This window comes from Grus americana, chromosome 14 (assembly GCF_028858705.1).
Source record: "Grus americana isolate bGruAme1 chromosome 14, bGruAme1.mat, whole genome shotgun sequence".
In the NCBI taxonomy this organism is placed as follows: Eukaryota; Metazoa; Chordata; class Aves; order Gruiformes; family Gruidae; genus Grus; species Grus americana.
In genome coordinates this window covers 4,280,321-4,305,277 of record NC_072865.1, presented here as the reverse complement: position 1 = coordinate 4,305,277, position 24,957 = coordinate 4,280,321, and the positions used below count along the sequence as shown (strand labels likewise).

Genomic DNA, 24,957 nt, shown 5'->3' with positions numbered 1-24,957 from the left:
CATCTCGCTCCCCTCGGTGGGATGACTGCCAGCACCCCCCCTCGCTCTGTGGGGGGTAAGGTACACGGATGAATATCCACGGGGGAAACATCCCCAAAGTGCCACTGGATCAAAGCGAGAGATGCAGTCCCTGCTGATCAACTAAAGCAGCTCAACCATTGCCGTTGATCTAAGCCATCTGGGTGACCCTCCCTGAGCGCGGTGGGGTGAGAAACCAGCTTGGATTAGGGAAAGGGAGGGAATTAAGTAATCTCAAGAGTTTGCACCAACATGAACTGTCATCTGGAGACACCAAAGCCCTGGGGGTCTTCCAAGCACAGAGCCCGTGGGAAGGCGCCCCGGGATGGCTTCCCAGGATGTGGGATCCCAGGGAAATTATAGAGGCAGCACAACGGGGACACCAGCCCTACACCCACAGCACTGCGGGAAGCTGCTGCTGGCACCCACAGCAGCCGCGGGGATGGAGTGGACAGCAGCAGGAGCAAGGGAGGGAGCACTGCCTGGGGGCCAAGGAGGACAAGCAATGGGAGAGAGCAAAAAAGGAATTGGACTGAAAGGATAACACACCTCTACCTACTGTAGACTCTGCTGGGACTTGTAAACCTGGTATTCCCCTCCCCAAAGCAAGCCTAGCAAAGTCAGGCTATTTGCAAAACATGAAGGGGACTATCACTGCGTTACCACCAGCCCTAAAGCCTGCCCGTAAACCAGGCAGTGGAAAGCCAGGGCTGTATTCCCAGGAGGTGACAAAAACTGCTCTCTCAGCAGGTAGGACTTCTTGTAGTTGCTAAGCATATCTAAGCAAAACTTCCCCTACTCCCATCTACTGAAGTAATGCTTTTTGCAAAGAAACACTTAATTGGTCACCAGGTCAGACACCAAGAAGGTACCAGCAAGGGACACTCACCTCGATGAGGATCAGATCTACTTCCCAAGCTGTGAAGGACTTCGTATCACTAAATCATGAAGCATCAAGGAGAACAAAAAAGCAAAGCAAAACAAACCAAACAAACAGGCAAGACTCTCCCCATACAATCACACATGCTACTACTGAGCAAGATGCAAGTTAGTTCTCCCTCTCTCTCAGGCTTTTGTAGGAGTTAGTAATTAATTATTCTAATTACAAAAAGCTGAGCCTTCCCCACGAGCCAGTCCCCTGATAACGACTTCTTCCTTGGGCTGCCGGGAATGGGTGGCTCAAGGGGTTCTCCATTACCACTCCAGTCTTAAAACACAGGACTGCATCATGTCAGAAAAATAAAAAAGATGAGATGGGAGGTTGGGGAAAGGAAATAAAAGAAGAGCTTGATTATTTTTCACACATTTAAGTTATGCAGATGGCTCACAGCATATGGGATTTCAATTTGGGATTTTAATACAAGAAAAGCTACCTGTGCGTTTCTCAGCCAGGGCGACCAAAACAATCTGGATTTTTTGTATTCTGCACTTGATACTCTTTTTTTTTTTTTTTTTTTTTTGCCTCGTAATCCTGGGTTTCAGCGAGGTAATTACTGGTCAGGAGTGACTATAAAGCCCTGAAGGGGCGAATCAGAGCTGTTGGCATCACGGCATGCAGTGCTGAGCTCCAGCTGTCGGCGAAGGTGGCTGAGCATCAGCGGGAGGGATGCGCACGGCTGCTCTGTGCTCCTTGAAGTGCACGACAGCGACTGCTCATGAAATTGTCACCGAAAAATGATGACAGGCCAGGATCAGAGAGGAGAAATGCTTTGACATTCCACTCTAGTAACTATTACACCTGTTAATACTGATCCGGCCAAATCTGACCCTTCTCCTTCCCCGTGCCCAGGTGGTCAAACTGCGTTATCATGCAATTCAAACCAACCGAAAAACCAAACAAGCATTATCATCACTTGTCATATTTATATTTTTGATTTTATTTTTAATTTTTATTAAAAAAACAACCATTATTAAAAATGCATCATTTACTGGAAGGCTTCAGCCAGGGAGAACTCTCGTTTCAATCTCGTGAACAAAATGCAGCACAGTTAAAACCCATAGGCATAAACAAAACTCAATTAAAAAAAAAAAAGAGAACAGTTCAAACCATAGCTTATAATTATGCAGTTTCCTCAATGTCAATAGAGAGGCTTTTGTTAAAAGCCTTCGATTCAGAATTTCATAGACTTTTAAAACACAAGGGAAGAAGAAAACACATGCTTCTTTAAAAAAAAAAGAAAAAAGAAAAAAAGGAATAAAATTGCTTGGGCAATGGTTAATGAATTCAAGAAATTTGCTTCCTCCAAAGCAATCGCTGTTCACCCAGCCATACAGCTGGCCCCTGGTGATACATTTCTCAGAAAGTTGAACATACACAATTCCTGCCAAGTCATTCTGGCCAAAATTTCCCACTTCTGGCACTGGTTTGGAGAGGGTTTTCAGTGAGATCATACCTGGCTTCCCACTTCGGGAGCCTGGAGTTTGCAGTGCCAGTAGGTACCACTGGGAGCCTGGAAAAGGGGTTTGATTCAGCCCCTTTCAGTCTTCCCCCAGTGAGAGAGCACCAAGGCGAGCTCTAAGCATCTCTGAGCTCCTGAACCGGGGCGGAATTAAGCACCTGCCCTTGTATATACATATCAAGCCCAAAACTGGGTATGTTAAACATTGCAAATTAGTGACTACTTTGTAAAAAAAAAAAAAACCCAACAAAACCAAAACCCAAACCCTATCCTCAGTCTGGAAACTTTAAGGTCAAACCCAATAAAAACGGCCTTAAAATATATACATATATATGGCTTTTCATTTTTCTTATCCATTTCATTGGAAACAAAAATAAATTTAAGGGTGATATTTGGTTTTTAAAAACGATTCTGGCCTTCTCTTTAGCTGTCAGCCGGATTGGATGGGATGGAGGCGCTGACTGCGGTTGCTCACGACGTGGCTCAGAATCTACCCGAGTTCTCCTTCATCCTCGCTAGTAACCGGGAGTAGACGGGTGCTGCCAAGGAGAAGACCAAGTTGGGTTAGACAGACACACAGCATCTCCCTGTCCCTTCCCTGTTATGCTACATCTTGCTTGGAGCAAGAAAACAGAATAAACTTCTCTTCAAGTGACAGGGACATGTGATAGAAATTAAAAAACAAGAGAGAGAAGTCATTTTACCTAGTCGAGGATTCCTCTGAGAAACCTGCATGGAAAGAAAATAGAAGGTTTGCATAAATACAACAAATCTCGGACAGCTATAAGAACAGTTTGCATGTCAGTATATTGGTCCCTAGGCTCCAAAAACTATGGATGAATGACTCCTCATTATTGGAAGTTGACACATACGGTACCGTGCCAAGGATACATTCACAGTGTGCTACAAAACTGTAGGCTTCATGTTGCAAAATGTATTATTTCTTAGATAATTACATCATGTAAGAAGAGAGGATCGGTCATTCCATGCAACGCAGACACTCACTCTCTTTGGAAGTTAAAATCTGTATGTGACACTATCTTCCAATCATTATCACTGAAATGCAATTTCAGTCATTCCACAGTGAGAGATATTTGTTTGTCTTTTACCTTGGATAACGCGGAAGCCTGTTTGAAGATTTCCAATGCGGGATCTGCAGGCTCGTCACCTCTTTCTTGCGGCCTTGAAGCTAAGGGTGGGACATAGATAGCACTGAAATACTCTTCAAAGCACATAGGCTGCTTCCTTCAGTATTTTGGAGGATGTGTTGAAAATCCTGTAACAGGCTAATCCTCCTCAATAAAGTGAAGCAATTGCCATGTGTCACCTCTCCCTCCCAAAGCAGCTCTGCTGTAACAGTGTGGCTTTAGATATTTCTAACCAAGGACCTACCCTGAGGCTGTAAGACAGAGTTCACGGCATAAATCACACCATTCGTGGCCATGATATCGCTTTCAGCAACAGGCTCCTTGTTGACATGTACTACGTTGTTTTTCTGTTCAGGAGAAGAAGAAAATAAAAAAAGTAGAAAATGAGAAACTGTTGTCATCAGTGGTTTCCAATTTTATTAAAAAAGCCCTCACTTTGCATTCGTTCATTTACTGGATGGCCCTAGGCATCTTCTTTCGTCTTGCCAATTAAAGAGAATATAAAAACAAATTATAGCCTGAGCAGTTTGTCCCGGAGCAGCTGGCAGGCTTTGGAGCATGGACTTTCTCAGTGCTGGGAACGCTGTCCCACGGCAGCAGAGCACATCTCCAGCTCCCTGGTGGCAGCGGGCACTTCTGCTCATGCCAGGAGGGATGGCTGCGGAGATGGCATCAGGGGAAGGCAGATCAGGACTGGACACGGGAAGAGTCTAGCAGGCAAGTTGGTCAACTCAATGCAGTTGGAAACACCAGCCTTTCTGTTTTCGTCCTGCATTTTCTTCCTTATGCACAGAGTGGGTCTTGGGTTATTTATTTTCTGAATTATTTTTTTCCCCATCAATAGCGGATCCTATATTTTTTTAATGTAGTGCAGAATTTGTGAAATTAAATTATACATCTAAACAAATCCTGCTGGGTTAGGGGAGCCCATGCAGAGATCATTTTTGTTACACTAGAAAAGATGTGTTAGCTGAACAAGCTATTTGTTTAATTTATTTATGCTTTTTCCCTCCTGACTCAGGTTTAAATTTATAACAGCTCCTGGAAATCATCTACAATTGGTCTTCTGGGGAGAAAGATGAAGAAAACCATATTTCAAGACAGCCAGCTTGTTGAATCGAACACATGGCAACAGCCCCTCTGCTACAGCCCAGAAAACACTGTTTGGTGGGTCTGTGTGCACCTTTAGAAGGGGTTCCCACACCATCCAAACACACACAGATGTACTTTGGTCCTTGACATGGACAGATAACCACAGACCAGAGCCCTGCTGACAGTGAAATCCCATCTGAGGTGACCCACCATGCTGACTTCCAGTTTATCTCCCTGCATGGACTTCAGCCTCACGAGGGCACCGACTGCACCGCTCACCAGGATCTCATCAGCCACATGGAACTTGAGGATGTTGGCAAGCTCCTTGGCATTACCTGGGGTAATAAAACATTTACATTCGCAAAACAGCATCAGTGTTTGCTTCCTGTATTTCATGTGCTGGAATGAGATTGCATGAAAAATACCATAATTTCCCAAAAGTGCAAGGAAACAATGTAAAATTGAAAAGACCAGGTAGAAGGACCTTGGTTGGAGCTGGTTAGGACATTGAAGCCATTCCTGCCTGGACAGGTCAGGATCCCAGTGAGTCCAGAAGGACACTCTCCCAGTGTCCCACCTTGGTACGCACCAATCCTGCCCTATACATGAAATCCCTGTTTCCTGGTTTTTCAGTCCCTCATTCTCTCACTGTGCACAGCATGAACCTGCTTCTGTTGCTGCTTTCACTTCCCAAGGAAGTCTAGGAGGGGAAAAAAAGACCTATGTGAAATAAGGAAGCAGATAGACTACTTCGGTATTTGCAAATGTCAATACTTTTGCCAACGCCAGTGTCACTTGGCAATAATCTTCACAGCTGAAACGGCAGGATTTCTGGGTAGGAAGGGGAAAAGTGCAGGAGAAATGTCACTAATGGCTCGCAGATTGCTGGCCTGATCCCCACCCCACTGAGTCTCTACTCATCTAGCCGTGCTTTGAAATAGATCTTAGGAAGATAAGATGCTTCCCCTTCACCATCTATTTTCCAGAAGAGGCAGTGACATGCACGGCACGGGCCAGCAGCCCTCCTCCATCTTATCCTTCAGAGGATGCTGTGTCACTGACAAAACCCACAGACAGGCGATGGGGAGCAGCTAGTGCAAAAGGTGGCCTCCATCTACAGAACCAGAGAAGCTCCTTCAGCAAGGGGGACTTTTTCTTTCGTGCTTGTATCTGAACACACTGTGAGCTTTCTTTTCCATTACAGTTTTTCTAGGGTGGCCACAGTTCACACCGCACGTCCTCACCAGCATGATTCACTTCTTCATCAGAAGCATAAGCTAAATATTTGCGTGAAAAAACAAGAACATCTGAAGTGTCTGCATCTGGGATACTTCATTCCTGTAGCCGTTTACAATAGCTGCAAAACAGTTCTGAAATATTTATACATTAAGCATTAGAGTGGATGTGCAGCCTGATATTACCAGTTCCTCATCCCTGCACTTAAAAGGATAACCAGCTACCATGGGCAGATGCTTCCCAAATTATGATGTCAATGTTTGGTTGGGCTTTAATGACGAGAACACATTACACTCAAATACCTGACATTGTTTCCAACCACAGCCAGTTTTCGACACGAACGAAATAAAACATCGTGCTGCTTATCCAGAAGAGCATTATTAAACATTCCCATGCTTTTTTTCCACACCCAGCCGGCATGCCCGTGCTTTTCAGGATATTGGTCTTCGTCTGTGCTAGACTGGAATATTTGTTGTCTTCTCAGGATCAGACTGGACTTCCAGCTTTGTCCATGTACACATAGATGGAGCAACAGCTCCATCCTTTTACTACTGAAATTTCATGCAGTGTTAACTTGAGGCTGAATGTGGACCATGTTTTCTATTTGCAAAACCTACCGATAGGTCTGATAGATCAGACCCTCAGTCAGTGCTGACACCCACATTCTCACTTCTTCCATCCCTGAGTTGCAAGGCAGAGACCTCATCGGTTCCTCTAAAAACACCTTAGAGTTATCTTGCTTGCACCAGCCAGCACAGCCAAATTAAAGTCATAGTAAGTTTGTAGCACACTCTTAGAAACATGTCTTCCAAGCATAAGGAAAGTACAAACCCATGCCCATGCTTTGTGTGAGAGTTCAGTGCCGCTCTGTGCATCTTCAGCCTTCTGCTGGATAAGGCTTATCCAAATCAGTTGTGTAGGAAGCCTGTGCTTCCAACAGAGAGGGTCAGAGAATGAGATATGGCAGAGAAATGTAGCCATTTCTCCCATACTGTGCCAATAACACGCAGCAGCTGATCATCTAAACGCTCTAAAAATGCTCACCCATGAGTTTGTTCAGTTCCCCTTGGGGCATGGCTCGGAAAGCTTCGTTTGTTGGAGCAAACACCGTGAAGGTACCTGGCCTGTTCAGGTTCTCTGTTAGACCAGCAGACTGGATCGCAGCCACCAACGTACTGCAAGACAAACATACATAAAACACTTCACCATAAACTACTTTTGTTGGTCTTTGACCAGTGGCATGTCATGTTCAAGAGAGAGCTGAGAAGTTACAATTGCAAAATCCTGCTGGGGTCCAGCAAATCAATTAACCAAAAAGTTGATTAGGTAGGAAATGATCTTGTGAGGTCTGACCAGAACATCTGAGAAATGGCAAAGCAACCTGGGAATGCTGAATCCTTGGGGACTGAGTGGTAATGTGGAGACAGAGAGCCCTGGCCGCGGTGGCTCTGATGGGCGGAGATGGCTTCGGAGCCAGCTTCTTACTGTATTGAGGGGGACCACACACTCTTGACTCACGATTAATTGAAGGGTTATTTGAAGTCTCACTCCCTATAATTTAGGGCTAAGACCATGGTTTTGGATGCTCTTTCTATGTTAAAAAAATATATATAGTCATGACTACGGCCCATAATAAATAGAAACTGCTTTGGCAGCTCTTCTGCTCCTAGCAAGCACTTAGGAAGAACAGAAAGGTCACCTGAAGCGATGGTCTGCCTTCAGAACGTCCATCACTGAGCCAGACGGTGGAGTCAACATTTTGTCCACGCTAAACAGGGTCCCAAACCTTCCTCTCTTGTCATGGGCAGCAATGCAGGCATTTTCAATGCAAAGGTTCTGCAAACAAAATTGCAGGAAAAAAAATACTTTATCAGCATATGCTTCAGAAGAGAGATTTTTATACTTTCCACAATGCTCAATTACACTTATTACATGATAGCCATAACATTACAGACATCATTCAGCCATATACAGCACTGCACACTGCAGGAACTTACATTGCGGTACACAAAAACTCTCAGTTCCTTGTCACCCAGAGTCTGTAGTTTCTGTCCATGGTAAAGGTATTTAGAGGAGAGCTGGTCTCTAACAATGTGGTTCAGAAGCAAGTTTTTCATGTTGCTGTCAACAACTGGGAGTCCATCTGCAGCAAAAAGTACAGAAAGAACCAGTGATTCACTTAAAATGACCACTGAGACACTAAAAAAGTGCAAATACAGAGTATTATCTGCACCAGGTTTTAATTCTGAAGCTAGATGCTGTTGCCCATAGCTGAGGCTATGAGCTGGGAGAGGGTTTGCATGCTTCTGCACTGAAACTTGGCTGAAGACTGTTTGAAGCAGATCTGTGGCCCAAACTGATAGAAGAAAGGGATTTACTGCCCGGTTTACCTTTGAACACATCATTCACTGGGGCAAGGAGGGTCACTGTCTCTCTGCCAGTTAGATGAGAACTGAGACCCGCTTGTCTGAAAAGGTCCGTAGACTTGGAAACTTCAGATTCTTGTGCCAACTCAAACAGGGTCTTAGCTGAAAAGAACAGCAACACATAGAAACCTTGCGTTAAAGGCAATCCACCCATCACTACAAAATATCTACACCCTCTAAATCCAGTATTTCCTTGGCAAAATAGACAAAAGAAAGGCAACAGAAAGAAAAACGCAGAGAGGCACCAGTACCTGAGTCTGGGATCAGCAGCTCATTAACAAAATGTACGACGCCGTTGGTTGCCAGGACATCCTTGTTGGCAATGATGGGCTTCCCGTTGAGGGTCAGCTCTTCCCCACTGCAGCCCACGTCCAAGGTGGTTCCTTCCAGAGTCTCCATCGTCAGGCCAGCAATGATGGCCTCAGCACACATGGCTGACTTCAGGATGTGATGGTTCAGCAGATCTGTAAGAGAAGCAAGTGTCTTAGTGAGCTGCAAAAATCAACCATGAAATTATTGCAGCTTTCAGGGATCCTATTCAATGGCAAGGGCCTCCTCTACTGTACTGGATGGGGCTCCGCTCCAAAAGATGTGCAGTCATTTCAAATTGTGATGATTTTAATTCAGCGGCCTGTGAAATGAAGTGCTTAAAAGAGTAATTTTTATACACCTTTGTCAACTTCAAAAGGTTTCATGTGGTTATTAGACTCATTTGTCAGTGGAAGTTACATTGGTTAGATACCAGTTTTCTTGCATCTTGCTGGATTGACAGAAATCACCATCACATACAGGAGTGCTAAAGGAAAACTCGGAAAAGGGACTGCTTCAGCTCCGTCCTCCGTATCTGGATAACACTCTCTCTGCAACATCTACACGTCTGCCATGTCTACATCCAAAGCAGTCTGGGCTGTCCGGTTTAAAAAGCTAGAGTTTGTCAAATGTGTTTACTGCAGCTGTTGTCAGTGCATCAAGGAGCCGTTCAGATGTCCTTGAGAAGGAATTTAGAAGAACTGCAAAATACTCTTCAGTCTCTCAATGAGCTCAGTAAACAAGCACTTACCCCTCAGTGCTTCTGGGTCGCCCAGGATCCTGTTCAGTGTTTCTCGTGGGATCTTCTCAAAGGCTTCGTTGGTTGGAGCCAAGAGCGTGTACTGGCCTTCACTTTCCAGCAAGCTGTTGAGGTCAGAAGCAGCCACAGCAGCCTTCAGAGAAATAAGAGGGTAAAAGACATTCAGCCAGAATACAAAGGTCAGCATCTTTGTCCAGGCACACACTAAGGGCCAGATTTACTAAGACTTTTATAAATTCAGAGGACTTACAAAAAGTCCTGAATAGCTTCTTTCAGCACTTTGGTCCCTTTATAAATTTAACCCAGCCCCATGGTTCTCTTGTACTCCAGAAATTTGAGTACAAGAGCCCTTTTTTGGCAAGACTAATTCGAATACCCTAATATGCCTGGAAAGGGTCACAGTAGTTCCAGTGAATAATTCAGATCAGAACTCACAGCTGGCTAACTGCAAAACCCCTGTGCTTTTTAAGTTATTCCTTAACTTGGCAAATACCAAGGGAAATAAATTGGTACTCATCAAATCTAAACAGTTAATATCTCCGAAGGCTGAGACTCCCATAGGAGAGTGAGGAGCCAGACTCAGTCTCCATCTCTTTACTGACAACAATAGCAGGGTGACAATTATTCTCACAAACCCCTACTTGCGCTGATACCAAACATTTCTCTTCCTAAAGCAAATTAAGCTATATTGGTACGAGAATTTTATCAGCAGCTTTAGGGTCCTAGCACCTAGGCACTAGCAAGATCTTCATGACAATTCACTGGGAGCGAGATGACTGACCATGGTCTTGAAGGACCCCTGGAGCACACATGGGCTGGACTCACCCGAAGAGTTTCCAGGCTTTCCTCAGTCTCGATGATCTGCTGAATGCTGTTTGTCGTGGTGGCGATGACTTTGTCGATGACGTGGACCACTCCGTTGGTGGCATGGTGGTCAGCTTTCAACAGCCTGGCACAGTTCACAGTCACAATCTGCAGAGGGGAAGAGCCACGGGGTGTTATGTGCTCGCAAACAAGAAGGTAAAGCAGCCTCTGCTGGTTTTCTATTTCAAACGCAGCGAGTGCTGTAATATTGAATCAGCAGGAGCAGAAATGTGGTTTCCTAAAAAAACACACCAAGAATGAGAATTCTCTATCAAGAATGTTTGAAACACTTCATATTTAAAGAGCTTTGAAAATAATCAGTGGTTTTGTCTACCCTGAATCATCAAGACTAAGAAAATATGCAAGAACCAACACTTAGGCAAGCACACTGTTATACAGCAATGTGGGCAACTTCCCTGCAATAGCGTTGATGAAACTATCTGCTTATAAATATTTTTTTCCAAGCTCTTTCTTAATATGTATCCTAAACCAACAGTTATCAACCTAAGCATTACAGAGTCCCGGAGGTCCAAGGACAGCATAGGAGGTGCCAGGCAGCAGAAAAGCAAGCCCGCTGTGGGTAGGTTTAATACAAATGTCTTACCCCGTTGGGATAGTGGTGAATCTGGATCGGCAGGTCCTGGTACATTGAGTTAAGCGTGGTCCCATGTTTCAGATCATCTGTGAGGACCCGTCTGTTCACCATGTGGTAGCGGAGGGCATTGAGCAGTTCAATGTTAACGTTACTGACTAAGGAATCCAGAGTTTCCTGAAAATCAGAAAAATTCATTTTTCAGTGCTTAGTGCAATTAAGCCGGTTGTTGGAGAGAGCCGGGAGGTCTGGCTGCACCCAAAGTACTTGCAAGGTATGTGCGTGCATGTGTATTGAGTGATGTATTCAGCCTTAAGCCATCTGTGCAAATTAAGAGCTCTAACTTTTGTAAATCTTTATCTTTTTGCCTTACAACAGCAGCCAGCAGCTCTGGCACCCCTGTTCTTGGCAGACAAAGGGATGATGGCAGCAAGCTCCAGTGTGGGATCGCTGCATGGAAATCAGCAGTAAGGCAACAAAAGGCATTGCTCAGGGTCAAGGACGAATACACCAGAGACCTTCCCCAACAGCATGATCCCTGCAAGGGGCTCTGATGGTGCAGGTTTGGGGTAAAGGCCTGGTAGTGAGGAAAGCCAAAAAGATGCCCCCTCCCTGCCCCAATAGCTGCTGTTATGGACAGTGATTTAAATGTGGGACGTAACTGGATAGGGGTTGTACAATCAGGATTCTCCCCTGTTCACAGAGATGCTCCACTAGGATGGGAGCACCAGCAGGACAGCAGTGACATTTCAGGAGTGGAAATTTCACAAGACACAGAAAATCAAAAACAATGTAAAGGAAATTTATATCTAATTGACCATAGGAACACATTGGTGCAGGAAGGTTGCAGGTTTACTGAGGTTCCAGTTGGGACTGGCTACTTGTGCAAATTATTAAGAACAACCAGAGTGGTAAAGTAAGGGTCAACAAGAAAAAACAAAAGGGATGTAAAGTCTGCAGGTCTTATTGCAATCTCTAATGGTAAGAAGCAGGGAAAACTGAATGAGGTGATTTTTACATCCACCGGCTGGAGAGCATCCACATCTTCCCAGTGTTGGGTCTTTCAGAAACAAAGCTCTGGAGCTGATGGACCAGTACAGTCATTCCCACCTTAGAAATTCATAGTCCTTCCCACATCAGGACTGTGTCTGTTCTACTAGATAGGGCTGGATCCAGACCCCTGCACAGCTGGATCTCCACTACAGAAAGCCAGAAGAAGAGGAGAAAGAAGAGGAATTATATCTTACAGCAGACAAGGACGCCCAGGCCTCATTACTCGGGGCAAAAATTGTAAAACTTCCAGGTCCTTCGATTTCTGGCCTTAGGTTAGACCGGTCAGAGTAGAGCTGCGTGGTGGCAGAGCCAACAACTCCCAGGGTTTCATAGATGTTTGAAAGCGGCAGCGCTGAAAGAAGAGAAGGTTATGTTCCCAACACATCATTCATCCTTCCCCGCGCTGCGCTGAATTAAAGGAGAGCTGCTGCTGAGAATGCTCGGGGAAATGAAGCACGTCAGGGAACTCGTATCTGTTCATTAATTAGATAATAAATAATCATAGCCTGACAGCTCCAACCTCAATTACAGCAGTGTAATCCAGGATCTACTGCATCTCTGCAGGTTTAAATGGAGTTACTCTGGATTTATATGGATGTGAATTGAGGCAAGCAAAGATATTAATTGCTTTCACCCGACCCTTGTTTATACTCAGGTTTTGGTGCCTGGAGCTGGCAGCTCACCGCTGGTCTCGGTCTCCGCTGACCCGTCTGCACCAGCCCACGTGGTTAACTGGGTGGCATCAAACTTTTGTGGAAGGAAGCGTTCAGAAAGCAAAAGCAGACTACGTCTTTCTTGAATAAACCCAGTTAATTCCCTCTCAACCCCCACCAGCGGCTGAACTGTATTTTCTCCTAAATGCAATTTTGCTAAACTCATGCTTGCCAAAATAAAAATGAGCAGAGATTGGCAGAACTGTCCACCACTCTTGTCATTCCTTCGTATTGCATTTCCAATACAGCTATATTACTTGTTGGAATAAGTAGTTCCCTACGGCCCTCCCATGCTTGATTAAGTTTAATTATATCTAAGGTTTTAAGTTGTCTGGAACATTTTGCATGCTTTGGAGCTGATCTGGCATTCAGCTGGTGCTCTGCTGAGTCCATTTTTGACTTGTTCATGGCAATATTGTGCACAAATTGCAAAAATCAAATCCACTTTGAGTAATTTTCTAACATTTCCCTTTACTAGGCAGCTGTATAATTTTAAGAAGTCTAAAAAATGTCAAACATATTTTTACCAGCTGGGCAGCCTTTTTCTCCAGGAACTTTTTCATATCCAGGACAGCACTCGTAACTGATTACTCTGGAATAAGAGATGGATATGGCAGATTAACTGATGGCGTCTCACTGCTTTTTCTCCATTTGCTATAGTTCTGTGTCCATCCATATTTGGTGATGTTTCTAGGCAGACTCTTCATTAGAAATATAGACTTGAACAAAAGACAAACCATAATTTTTATCTCCTTCAGGGCTGCAAGTTGCCAATTTCTCCACAGAACAAAAGCAGACATAATTTCTTTTCAAAACCACACTTTCCAGGAGACTTTGTAGAAACAGCAGATAGAAACCGATGCCACGGTCCCAACAGATAACCTATGCAAGACACTGCAAGTGCTGGTTCATTTGGGCACGTTTCCCACGGGATTTGGGGATCTCCCCGTCTGACTGCTGCTGTCACGTCTGATCACCGTTTGGGTAACACGCCACATCTCCGGTACGGCTGCTTTACCAAACCAGCCAAGCGTTTCCCCTTCATTCCACCCCATTCTTGTCCACCACCAGAAATTATTTGCTTACTTATAGCAAAATCCACAAGACGAACCTGGAGGGGAAGGAGCGTCCTTGGTCTTGGATGCACTGGCACAAGGATAAGCCCTGCAAGGACGAACTTCACTGCATCCATGGGCACCCCTAGGCAGCACCGGAGCACACCCATCTTTGCTAACGCTGGATACACCCGTGCGAGCACCCTCAGTGCAGCACTTCCTTCTGGCTGGCAGCAAACTGCTGCTCTGATCAAGCACTGTCCCCCAGTAAAATGAAAAAGGCCACAGACCCCCCCTGGGGACTCAGGGGCATCCTGCAGATTTGCAGACCCTAAATAAGCAAGAGCTGCCTGAATGCTGCATCTATCGTCTGCAGCTCAATGGGAAATAAAAGTCATCCGATTCTGAAAGCTGGCCATTTGAGGGAACATGTTTTGATATTAACAGAGAAAAAAAAAAAAAAGGAAAAAAAATCAGTCCAGAAGTTGCCCATTTATTTTTCACAGGGGATTTTTTCACCTATTGCTCTTTCACTTGGTGTGAAAGGAGCAAGGCCATCTGATTGATGGGCTAAGACAGTGAGGGATAGGTGTTCCTCCCAAAGCCAGGCGCTTCCTCTGTGCTCCCGGTTGGATTTGAGACAAGTAGGATGCTGTATCGCTGAGCCTCAGCACACTCACTCAAAGAGAAAGGAAAATCCTCAAGCTTCAGATATTTGTCATCATTTTAACACTGTTAACAAACAGTGGAAATGCCTGGGGTTTAAGAGGGAATTCTTCAGGGTAATTAAGAGCCAGTAAGTGAAACAAATACCTGCTTTTCTGTGACAGAAGCAAATAAATTCTGTGTCACGGTTTCCTAAGAGAATTACAAAGCAAACCCAGACTGATTGTCTAGACATTATATATTCCATGTGGGAAAGAGTTTGCCTAAAGCAATCCCTTCCTTTGACTACTGGAGATCTTAACACCCTGCTGCTCCGCTTTCCCCAGCCCCCCCGTCTCGTGTTCATTAGAAACACACACTTTCTCCCCCCACCACTTCCCTCCCTAACTCCGATTTTTCTTTTTTTCACCCTAGAAACTAAATCCAGTCTAGACAGTTCCCTTGGTTCAGACCTGTAATCAAAGACGAAGAGCTGATTAAAGAGAAATCATTCCAAAGTTCAGCATAAATAATTCCTGAGTGCTGACGTAGGCTTTAAAAGGCTTATTTATAGATCGATTGGAGATTAATGAGCTGTGACGAAGGGGCAGGATGCTGATGCACACAGCCTGCAGCGCCGGGGGCTCGTGGCTCGGGGCTGCCCCAGCAGCCAGGCGCCTGCCGGGAGGGGAGGGCACCGGGAAGGGACGGAGGGACCGCACCGCCTGCTTTTCGGCGGGTCCGTGGGCATCTCCAGCACCACCCTACAAGGGAAGCTAATGGCAAGAAGCACTGAGGCCAGTAATGGGGCCAGCTCCACCCGTGCAGGGGCTCCTTTAAGCCCCAAGTCTCGCTTGCCCACTGAAGGTGACCTACCAGCATCATCTGGTATGCATTTTGCATGCCAGCATTTTGAGCGGAGCACCAGAAAACTTCTGCAAAGGGCCACGTGAACATAGAGGTGTTCAGCCAAGTGTTTGCCTCTACAAAGAGCCAGAGATGGGGATTGTAAAAAACAGCTTCAGCTTCAGCCATTTGCCCTCCCAGGGCTGGTGGACTCGGTGCAAGCACCAGACCACCCAAAGGCGCGTGGGCTGGTGTCAAGGGGTCTCTCAGGGCTGGGCACAGGGCATCTTCCCAGCTGGTCCTGCAGCCACCTCCAGCCCTCGGGGAGGAGCAGCACGGCCGTGGCTGAAGGCCGCTCTGCCTCACTTGCAGGATTCTGCATCTCTATCCACATGGGAGGAAGGCTGCTGCTTTGACGTGTCCTCCTCCCGTTGGGTCGGAGCCACAGTCTGCTGCCCAGGGAGGAGCATTTCTCTCACATGGCCAGGGGCAAAGAGCTTACGGGAGAAAACATTGAACACTCGCAACCACGGCACCGCGCGGCGGGTTCTGCGCAAAAGCCTTTGGAGTTGCCAAGTCCATCCTGTTTCTGGCGAATGCTCAGCAGCTACAGACCACTACACCGGGACACGGCGGATGCCAGCGATGTGGGTTAAATAAGCAATGCCCTCGTACAAAGAGCATTTGTCATCCACTCTGCAACGCCTCTGACCACAATTTCCTGACCTCCTCATTGAGTAATTTCAAGTCAAATCTGTAGTTTTTCAGCCTCTGGTTTTGAAACACTTATTTCTTAAATGTCTATCTGTGTATGACTGCAGAAGCAAGCTCCTGGCTTTTATTAGTCATTGTTTCACTGCTGTTGCATTCTCAGGATCTGAAATTAAATTTTAAGTGCATTTTTCAAGGTAATAAAAATAAGCTTAGGCATATATTAGTGAATAAAGATCCATTTGTAATAATTTCCTGTAATAAAACCCATATGTTTTGTTTTTGTAAAATAAGTGCCAGAGAGTAATTTTTTTCCTGAACTGAGGAAAGTACATCAGACAAGAAAAGGAAAGTTAATTTAAAAGAAAAAAAAAAGTAATATATTAATGGGCAACTTACTGCTACTAGTTATTCCTCAAAAAATAATCAAAACCCACATTTATGCATGTTGTCTTTTCATTCTCAAGACAAAAAAGTGTGTGGGGACACAGAATGTGTTCAATTGCAACCCCAATTCTGGAAAAATGAGTCCAGTGCATAAAGGAGGTAGAAAAATATAAAAAACACAAACACAACGATGCGAATATACTCTAAATAAACTATTTCTTTGGCTTTGGAATAACCAACAGTGGAAGATTACCTAATTACCAAAACAATCTTGTTTCAGTGCTCATTACGATCAAACCAGTGTCAGACTTCTTGCCAACTGTCTTATCTCACTTCATCAGCAAGTAATGCAGTGATAAAATAAATCCTCTATCTAATTTCTCCCTAACTGTGTGAGCCCATGCTTCAGCAAAAAGAAGAAAAACAAAGAAAAAAGCAGATAAAGAGGTAGGAGTCCTCTTCTGATGCATGGGTTGAAATTTCCATCGTGCACATCCAGCCCCAGTAGAGCACTCCACCCCTGTGGACCAAAAGATGCTGCTCAAGAAGCAAGCCTGCACAGCTCAGCCCCGAGGCTCTGCCTTACAGCCACAACCAATTTCTGCTAAGAGCTCTGGAGCAACTCATCAGGGTGCCTGCTGCACCCCTGGGTGAGCGCTCTCGGCCATGAGCCTGGAGCAGCGACCAAAAGGTGATGCACGTGGAGACAAGACTAAGGACCAGGCACTTGCACATTTTCTGAGCTGGCTTTCCTTGCTGCTCCAGTCGCTCTGTGTCTCCCGATGCAGGATGTGATCATCCAAGAAAAAGTGAAGTTATGCTACAGGCTTGCGGCAACTTTTCTGCCTTCCTCACTCAGGGCTGAATGTCTCTGCTCTGAGTCGGCTCTGCAGGAGCTCAGCTTTGCACCTCTGCAGTACCTGGTCTCTCACTGACCTCCTGCTCTACTACCTGTTTGCAACAGGGCTCAGAGCAGGAAAAGAAAATAAATCAAAGCAGTCAAACTATCTTCTGAAAGCTGAACATGTGCACCTGCAACACACTTCCAACTTGTGGCACCACTGACTCTTTAAGCAAATAAGGAGGATAACAGCCAGGTCAAATGTGAAGTAGGTGAGATGGATCAAGCATCTCCTATCCCAGGACTGTTCTTCTCACAGGTGGGAAAAACCTTTTAGGAGAGGAAGTGAAATGACCATGCTTATCCAGTTCCACCACCCCCCTGGGCCGACGAGTGGATCCTCCTGCCAATGGGAGGACCACACGCACAGCTTCAGGAGAGGACTTCTGACTATGGATCCTGAGCAAAGGCTGGACCGACCCAGTTATGCTAGTGAACATGCCAAATCCTGACTCTTTCTGCAGTTTAAAGGCATCTGGTGATCTCACGGACCAGCTCAGTCCCATGTAATGGGCCAGTTTCGAGGGTTCATGCTCACCACCATTAACTGTGCAGTCTCTCAGGCACGGAGGCACTGAGCACGGCACAGCATCAGGCCCCTACACTGTTTTAAGAGTTTGCCGCAGCATAACGCATGATGTCCTTTACGGATGCCCTTTATGGCCCAAACAACTCCTGATTGCTTCCATACGCCAGGAGCACCGCATCCAGTGGGAGCCATCACCAGCAAACGTTTGTAATCAGAGCTGTCCCAGGGTCCTCTGGAAAATCTGAGTCAAGGCATGTATCTTTTGTTCTGCACAGGCACTGCTAAAGGGCAAAGCAGGGCCCAGGCTCAAAAATGACTAGGAAGAAAGAAGACGACAATAACACCCATTGTCGAGATGATGCAAAGCGAAGAATAGCGAGCAAATTCCACGTATAATGGGAACATTATCTCACAGGTTAGCAGGCAGGTTAATGCTGTGTATGCTTTTCTCTCAGCGATGCATCATTGGATTAGACAGTTGAGTAAAAGCAGAGAAAATGAGGTTAGAAGAGATCACCCTATCTCCTCAAATGAAATCACAAAATACTGCCAGATGCCAGTTGTTCCACCTCTGTCTGGAGACAAGTGGATGAGTTTGTCTCTGCCAAATACAGCTGCACACTTGGGTTACTTGAGGTTAGTTTCTGATTTGCTTTAGAGCTGAAGAAATCCGTGGCTGGATCGCTTTGCCTTTCAGTGACTCTAACAGCAAAGCTTTCCCACATCCACAGCTGAGTCATGTTTTCTTTGGAGACCTACTAGGCTACTCTGTTATCACAAGAGGCAATGATGATACTATATTGCCATGCCATAATCTCACCCATTTTACATCAGAAAAGCCACCATTTGGCCAAGATGAGAGCCTGAAGTCTAATCACCCAAATTGAGTCTCCCCAGATTTGGTAGTTTTGTAGAATGAAGGGGTGTGTGTTTGTTTGTTTTTACAATATTACCTCTCCTTTTTTTTCTGTAAAGACAATTGGACATAAAGGAAACCACTACACATGCTCACTATACAGTACATCCTGCAATACATCCTCCTGAAATACAGAATTTTCCTCTTTTAGATGAATATATGATGAAAGGCCAAAAGCTGTGCACAGTGACAACTCCTGTTTTGCCTCCCTCCTCACCATACCAACACCAGACACGTGAAACGAACCCTAATGGCCATCCATCACAGCTAAACCAATGAAGGCAACCAAAATAAAAGCAATATAGCTTACCACAGCTCAGGATCTCAAAGTCTGCTGTTGACTACAGAAACAGAGTTTATTTAATCTACAGTAAAGAGCAGCATGTTCCTATAGATCTAATTACAATTTACATTGGACCATATCGGAAACAGATGAGATGATTTTCTGCTGTTTGTCCATGACCCTGCAGATCCAGGTCCAGACCTGGCCCACAGCTCTGATCCCCATGGCCAGCAATATTCAGGGCATCTTTGCATTGATATTGGGTGACGTGGTGGTGCGTGCTAAAGTGTGGGCCTGCAAACGTGTCTGAAAGTGCAGTTTGGCCTCTACCAAAGACTCTCCGCTCCTGATCTACAGCCTGGCAGACCGTCAAGCATGCATATCCTTAATTATCTGCTGACTACATCTTTCAAAAGAATGTCCCGAGGCTGCTTACACAGATACTTTATGCAACAGCTACTTGAATATTACTGTTTGCAATTTTAGATGTGGAATTGGCCTGCAAGTCTAATTAAGTTTCCTGGTGGAGTCATCAGAGAGTGTTGGGTAAAACTGACACCTCTTTCCCCTTATTTCTGTTTTCCCTTCCAAAGCAAACATGTGTAGATTAATTTTATGTTCTCTCCAATATCCATCAGCTCTGGGTTGCCTTCCCCCTCCCCTTTTTCTTTTTCAATCTGGGCAGCATTGAGCCTAGCATGGAGGGAGACACAGCTAAGTACTAGAAAACATCTGGTATGCACTTCATTACAGCATTGACAGGTACATAAGTATACGTAGAAATGCAATTAAAATAAGCCATCAGGGTTCGTATTTACATGGTACTTTCCATTCTTAACATCTAAGTGTTTTAGGATCGTGTTTGCCATTTGAGGAAGAAAAAAAAGGCACAAGTATTTCTTTGGGAGTAAAAGGCTAAAACAATTCTTAACACGTATACACGTTAAGCCCGCGCCATGGGCTGTGACATCCCATGTCTGACACACCATCTGCTTCTCCCACCCAGCACCCACCTCCACAACAGGGTCTGCGGAGAGACCCTGGCCGGTGCTCGGGTACTTACGTTGACTTTCCACAGATCTTCCTCTGGTACCACTGCTTGCAGTTGGTGAAGTATTTCCTGTTCGTGCCGATCAGCTTCTGCACCGCACACACGTTGGGGCTACAGGTAACGACAAAGCAGAAGAGGGTCCTGTAAGCCTCCCTCCTCTCGGTGCTGACCTCCAGCGCGGAGCCAGACCCCACCTGGCAGCACCCGAAAAGCTCTGCTGGGGTTGCAAGGGAGGAAGCTTTGAGAGCTGCAAGTCAACTTGCTAGATCTGACTGTATAAAGACTATCATGAAGTGGAGGAAGCAGCGAGAGATCTCTCTGCTCTCTGCCAGTGTATCTTTTTCTTCACTGAGTGCAAAATCTTGACTTTTTTTCCATGTTCCACCTCTCCCCAAAAGATAAAGAAGTTAAGCTAAAAATAATACTTTGGTCAGTATTTCCATGGTGAACAGCAACTTACAATTTGGGATCCCTGCTGTATAACACAATAATTCAAACCCTTCCAAAAAAACCCCAATATTTTATTGTTTAGGACATAAAGAAGGACAGATATTTATCAGCCTACAGACCAACTTGCACCAAAACAAGAACGGGTACTTTTGCTGTATCATAGACTCAGCTGATTCTGGACAGGGATGCTGAGCTGCTGATGGGGAAAATGAGCAAGCGGCACTGCACACCCCGGTTTCAACACAGCAGGTATGACAGCAATATTGACAGTGGCTATCATAAGGTACCAAGAGCTGCTTCTCAACCAGAAAAGTAGACTCTTGGGGTGACATGTGTGACTAACCCCACTGAGAGCTGACTGCAGCCTTTCAGCTTTCTAAGAAGTGGTGGCACTGAGAGCAAAGATGTGGTCAAACAGGAGTTGGGAGTTCACTCGCTGCTAGTTTGGCCAGCAGAGCATTTCCCCGTTCAGCCTGGCTCACCATCTCCATGGTTCATGTGCCAGCAGCCCTGGCCACGGATGTGGGCAGCGCACGGTCAGTTCATGAGATATGATTTATGGATCTGGGTTGCGAGGCCACCAACTGCCTCTGGGCTTGAGCCAGATGCAAACGCGCAAGCAAGCTGGGGATGCTCAGCTCAACTGAGGTTGAATTCCCAGCACCAACACCATGCCCCAGTTGCGGCGGCGGCACCAAAAGTATGCGCAGCATTGGCTGCCAGGCAGATGGGGGGAAAACAAATAATTAAGCCAAATAGATAAATCATCACGTCAGCCCATCAGAAGTGCTCTGCACCGTCCAAGGCAGGGTTTTCATTTGCGCAGATGAAACTCCGGATGGGGCCTGGAGATGCTGTTGTAAAGGTCTTGTTGATTTGTTTAGGAAAACAGACAGCAGCCTGTTTCACGCTGGGTTTGACCGAGACGCTGCGCGCTTGCCTACCAAAATTAACAAAAGCAGAGTTTGCAGCCCAACCACCAGGTCTTCCTGTGGCCGTGCTTGCTTTTCACCGGCGTCCCAAATTCGGCTCTCTCCAAAACGGGCCAGCCTGCCCATCATTAGCATGAATTAACATGAGGGTCCCCTATATGTTGGCTAACTCCAGCGCCAGTCTCAGCAGGAGCTTGGCTTGCCTTCAATGAGCCTTTGTTGATGTGGCTGCTGCAGGGCGCTGCGGACGCAGGATCCGACCCTGCACAGCCCTGGCACCTTCATCCTGCCCCGAGGGGAAAGTGAGGGCCCATGGGACCTGGGGGAATTAGGCTCACCCTCATTACTGCCATATCCAGTAACGGTAGGTTGTTTCTGCATGAAAGGATTTAATTCCCTTTGTATATATAAGGTGAGGGACAAGGAGGAAGAATCTACTGACAAAAAGTTAGAAATCACAAAGCCAAACTTTCAGCTGGTGCAAACTGGCCCAGGCTCAGTAATTTCCATGCCAAGTCATCACTTAGACAGACGTCTGTGCTCTCTGACTCAGCCCACCTTGGCTACCCCGGCCCCGCCGCACCGAAATATGGTTCCAATTACATCGAAATTCCAAACCTTGCCTCGATTTCAGCGTCTGGCTGACGGCAGTGGACAATCCCTCTAATATTCGTCTTGACAAGCCTGGCTACTGCAGGACTTGTTTGATCACTTCCCCCGTTTTCCCGGGAGCAGCCTGCCAAGAAAACCCTTGCGCCTTCAGGACAGCATCGAGCTGCCTTGCTCCCTCCTCCCTGCCCGGGACCGCAAGTCCATGGGGCTGCTGCTCCCTCGCCAACTTATCGGGGAAAACTTCTTCCCAGTTTTTCCTCAGTGCGGAAAAATCCCCCCGCAGGGCCATGTTATCAATGATTCCCACAGGCAGGCTATAGTAGCGGCTCCCTGCGGTGCGTGTTCTGGTGCTTTGCCCAGTCTGGCTTAAAATGAATTTGTCAACACTCTCCCCTCTCCTCGTTGGAGTTCATCACCTCTGCCATGCCGTTCCCAGCCAGCCACGCTGACTCGAGGATAAAACTGCCTATTGTTCCCCTTCAGCTGAAGCCTTCCACTTGGCAGGCAGCAGCTGGGAGCTGCTGGGGCAGGGGCTGCCCTTCGGGAAGGGGCAGAGAAGAGCAGGACCTACCGTACGGCCCCAGCTACCTGCCACGACTACATCCATGACACTCCCCAGCACCACATAGTACCCATAAAGCCAGGTGGGTTTGGGGAGAGCGCTCCTAGGTTTTCATCTTCAAATATTAATGTTCCTTATATACTTCTCAGCTCTTCTCCTGGACTTGAGCTGATTCACTTAAAAAAAAAAAAAGTTAATTAAGATGTACAAGGTTTACTGCAGAGCCACACTCTGCCACCCAACTTGCTCATGGCTCAATAGGAGCATTGATGGTGTGGGGGGATGCTCGCAGCAGAAGGGGTGGCAATCCTGGTTGCACATCCCTCCTGAGCTCCCTTCTGCAAGCAAAACAACATGCCTCACATCCAAGATCTTTTTGGCTGTCTTTGTGTTGCTATAGCTCTTTGGCAGGTCATTAATTAATGTTCAAAATTCAGTTGATGTTTAATAATTAGCTTGGTATAAATTGCTCTCTCCATCAGAAAGGGACCAGTGAGCTGTGCGCTGTGGTCAGCTGCTCTGGGTTTATCTCAGCGTAACTTCACGTCATCTGGAAACCCTGGCATACTCATTCCTTACATGTCCCAAAGATCTCAGGCACCCACATGGGCCGTAATCACATCTTACTCTGTGCATCCATTGATTGTACAGGGAGTAACAGCCTCCCTCTGCAGAGATGAGTGCACTGATTTACACCAGGACTGCACTAACCTACCAAGTCTGAGCAAACTTCTGCCTCAGGGCTATCGGCAGAACTGGATATTTACTTAGTTTCAGATCATGTAGAGATAAAGAACAAGACTCACTGTATTTGTATGTAAATCACTGTACTTCTTTCATTATTGAGATTTTACAAATAGACATCAGCCCAGAATATGTCTGCTGGATTCTGTACCTGAGTAGACATATAAACAGCATACCCCGTTTCATAAATACTGACCTGGATCCCTGCCAGATAACATATCAACTTGCAATATTTAGGTCTTGGGGTTTTTTTAAAAAGTATTTCATGACCCTGCCTTCAGGAATCCATTTAAATGGAAGCTACAGTTCAATCAATGTCACCATGTGGAGAGACGGAAGCCAGCTGAAAGGCCTGTCATCCTTTCAACCTTCTTAATTCCCAATAAATTTTAAAAACAGGGGGAACAACCATTAACATTGGGTTAGTTTTCTACCTATCAATGAAGACTCGGATTAATCAGTCCATAACATATTGTTCATCTAGCAAGAGAGGTCTACATGCATTTTTTTATATATCCTTTATCTCAGAAAGTTTACAAGTAAATAAGTGATTACTTTTGTCAAGGAAACTTTCAAGGCTTACTGGGGGTTCTAATCAAAGAGTAAGTTGGTGCTTACTCCACAGAGACATTCCTCTGCCATTGAACCAATTTTCTTTCTTTTTCTATAAATTCATGAAAACGAGAATATCTTCCACAAAATGTTTAACCGTTCAAAATCTGGGGATTCCCCCCCCCCGTTTTTTTTTTCTTAATAGGGATAGACTGATAAAGAATCATTGTCTAAAATGCCATCTGCAATATTAGGCATCCTGAAAAAAAGGAAGAAAGTTATCCAAAGAAGAAAGAAAAAGAGTATCCGAGGAAGAAAGGAAAAGTTCTTATCCGAGGAAGAAAGGAAAAGCCGTTATCCCAGGAAGAAAGCACCCAGCCAGAGTTTCCCCGAGGGCAGGGCCGAGCTGCCGGGTGCCCCGCACCGGCCCCGGGCTCAGCGCCGCCTCCGCACCCGCACAAAGAGCCCGACGGCCGGAGCGCGGCGGTGCAACCGAGCTGCCACCCTCCCACCGAGATCTGTGCAAACGTAGGGAAAAAAGGTGGTTTTCTTCCCCCCCCCCCCCACTCCCCCCTTCTTTTTTCCCCGGTGGGGGGGTGCGGAGAGCTGCCCGCTCGCCGCCCTTACCCGTGCTGCCGGCCGCGGAGCCGGCTGTGCTGCAGGACCTGCTGGTACGGGGACTTGGCGGCGGCGGCGAGGCCCAGAGCCAGAATGAGCAGCAGCAGCAGCGGCGGCGGGTGCGCCATGGCCGGGAGGCGGCGGGACGGGACGGGACGGCGGCGGCGGCGCGTCCCGTTAAATGCGGCGGCGGCGCGGGGGCGGGGAGCGGCGGTGCGGCCCCGCGGGGGGAGCGGAGCCGCCGCCCGGCCCGGCCCGGCGCGGCCCGGAGGGAGGGGAGGGGAGAAGAGGGGAGAGTGGGCCGCCCCCCGGGAAAGGCATCCATCCGTCCGCACACCCGCCCACCCGTCATCCGCCGGTCGGTCTGTCCGGCCGCCCGTCCATCCGTGCCCCGCGGCCCCGCCGCTGCGGGAGCAGAAAGCGGCCGGGGGCGTCCTCCATCCTCCCTTCCATCTCAGCGTTTCATCCACAATCGCTTTTTCTTCTTCTTCTTCTTCTTCTTCTGGACTTTTGTTCCTCCGTCCCCCAGCCAGTCGGGACTCAGAGCGGGGTG

At 46.6% G+C, this 24,957-nt stretch overlaps 1 protein-coding gene across 1 annotated transcript; it reads right to left on the bottom strand.

Annotated features, from left to right (window-relative positions):
* Positions 1 to 1,879: 1,879 nt before the first annotated feature.
* On the bottom strand, positions 1,880 to 24,574 carry TGFBI (transforming growth factor beta induced). The gene is made up of 17 exons (XM_054842105.1): positions 24,414 to 24,574; positions 19,947 to 20,045; positions 13,138 to 13,202; positions 12,092 to 12,249; positions 10,857 to 11,021; positions 10,214 to 10,360; positions 9,380 to 9,521; positions 8,571 to 8,783; positions 8,284 to 8,421; positions 7,891 to 8,036; positions 7,593 to 7,729; positions 6,938 to 7,068; positions 4,868 to 4,992; positions 3,810 to 3,912; positions 3,527 to 3,606; positions 3,122 to 3,146; positions 1,880 to 2,956 (listed from the first exon to the last, which is right to left on the bottom strand). The coding sequence occupies exons 1-17, from the start codon at positions 24,530 to 24,532 to the stop codon at positions 2,901 to 2,903; spliced, it is 2,049 nt and encodes a 682-aa protein (XP_054698080.1). The 5' UTR covers positions 24,533 to 24,574; the 3' UTR covers positions 1,880 to 2,900.
* Positions 24,575 to 24,957: the final 383 nt, after the last annotated feature.

What these genes read in the sequence shown, in the direction of transcription:
- TGFBI (XM_054842105.1), bottom strand. Translation starts at nt 24,532, where the DNA reads ATGGCGCACCCGCCGCCGCTGCTGCTGCTGCTCATTCTGGCTCTGGGC. An exon ending in CGACCCAGAAGCACTGAGGG is followed by an intron (nt 8,784 to 9,379) that starts GTAAGTGCTTGT and finishes CTTCTCTTACAG; the next exon opens with ATCTGCTGAACCATCACATC. An exon ending in ATAAACTGGAAGTCAGCATG is followed by an intron (nt 3,913 to 4,867) that starts GTGGGTCACCTC and finishes TCTCCTGAACAG; the next exon opens with AAAAACAACGTAGTACATGT.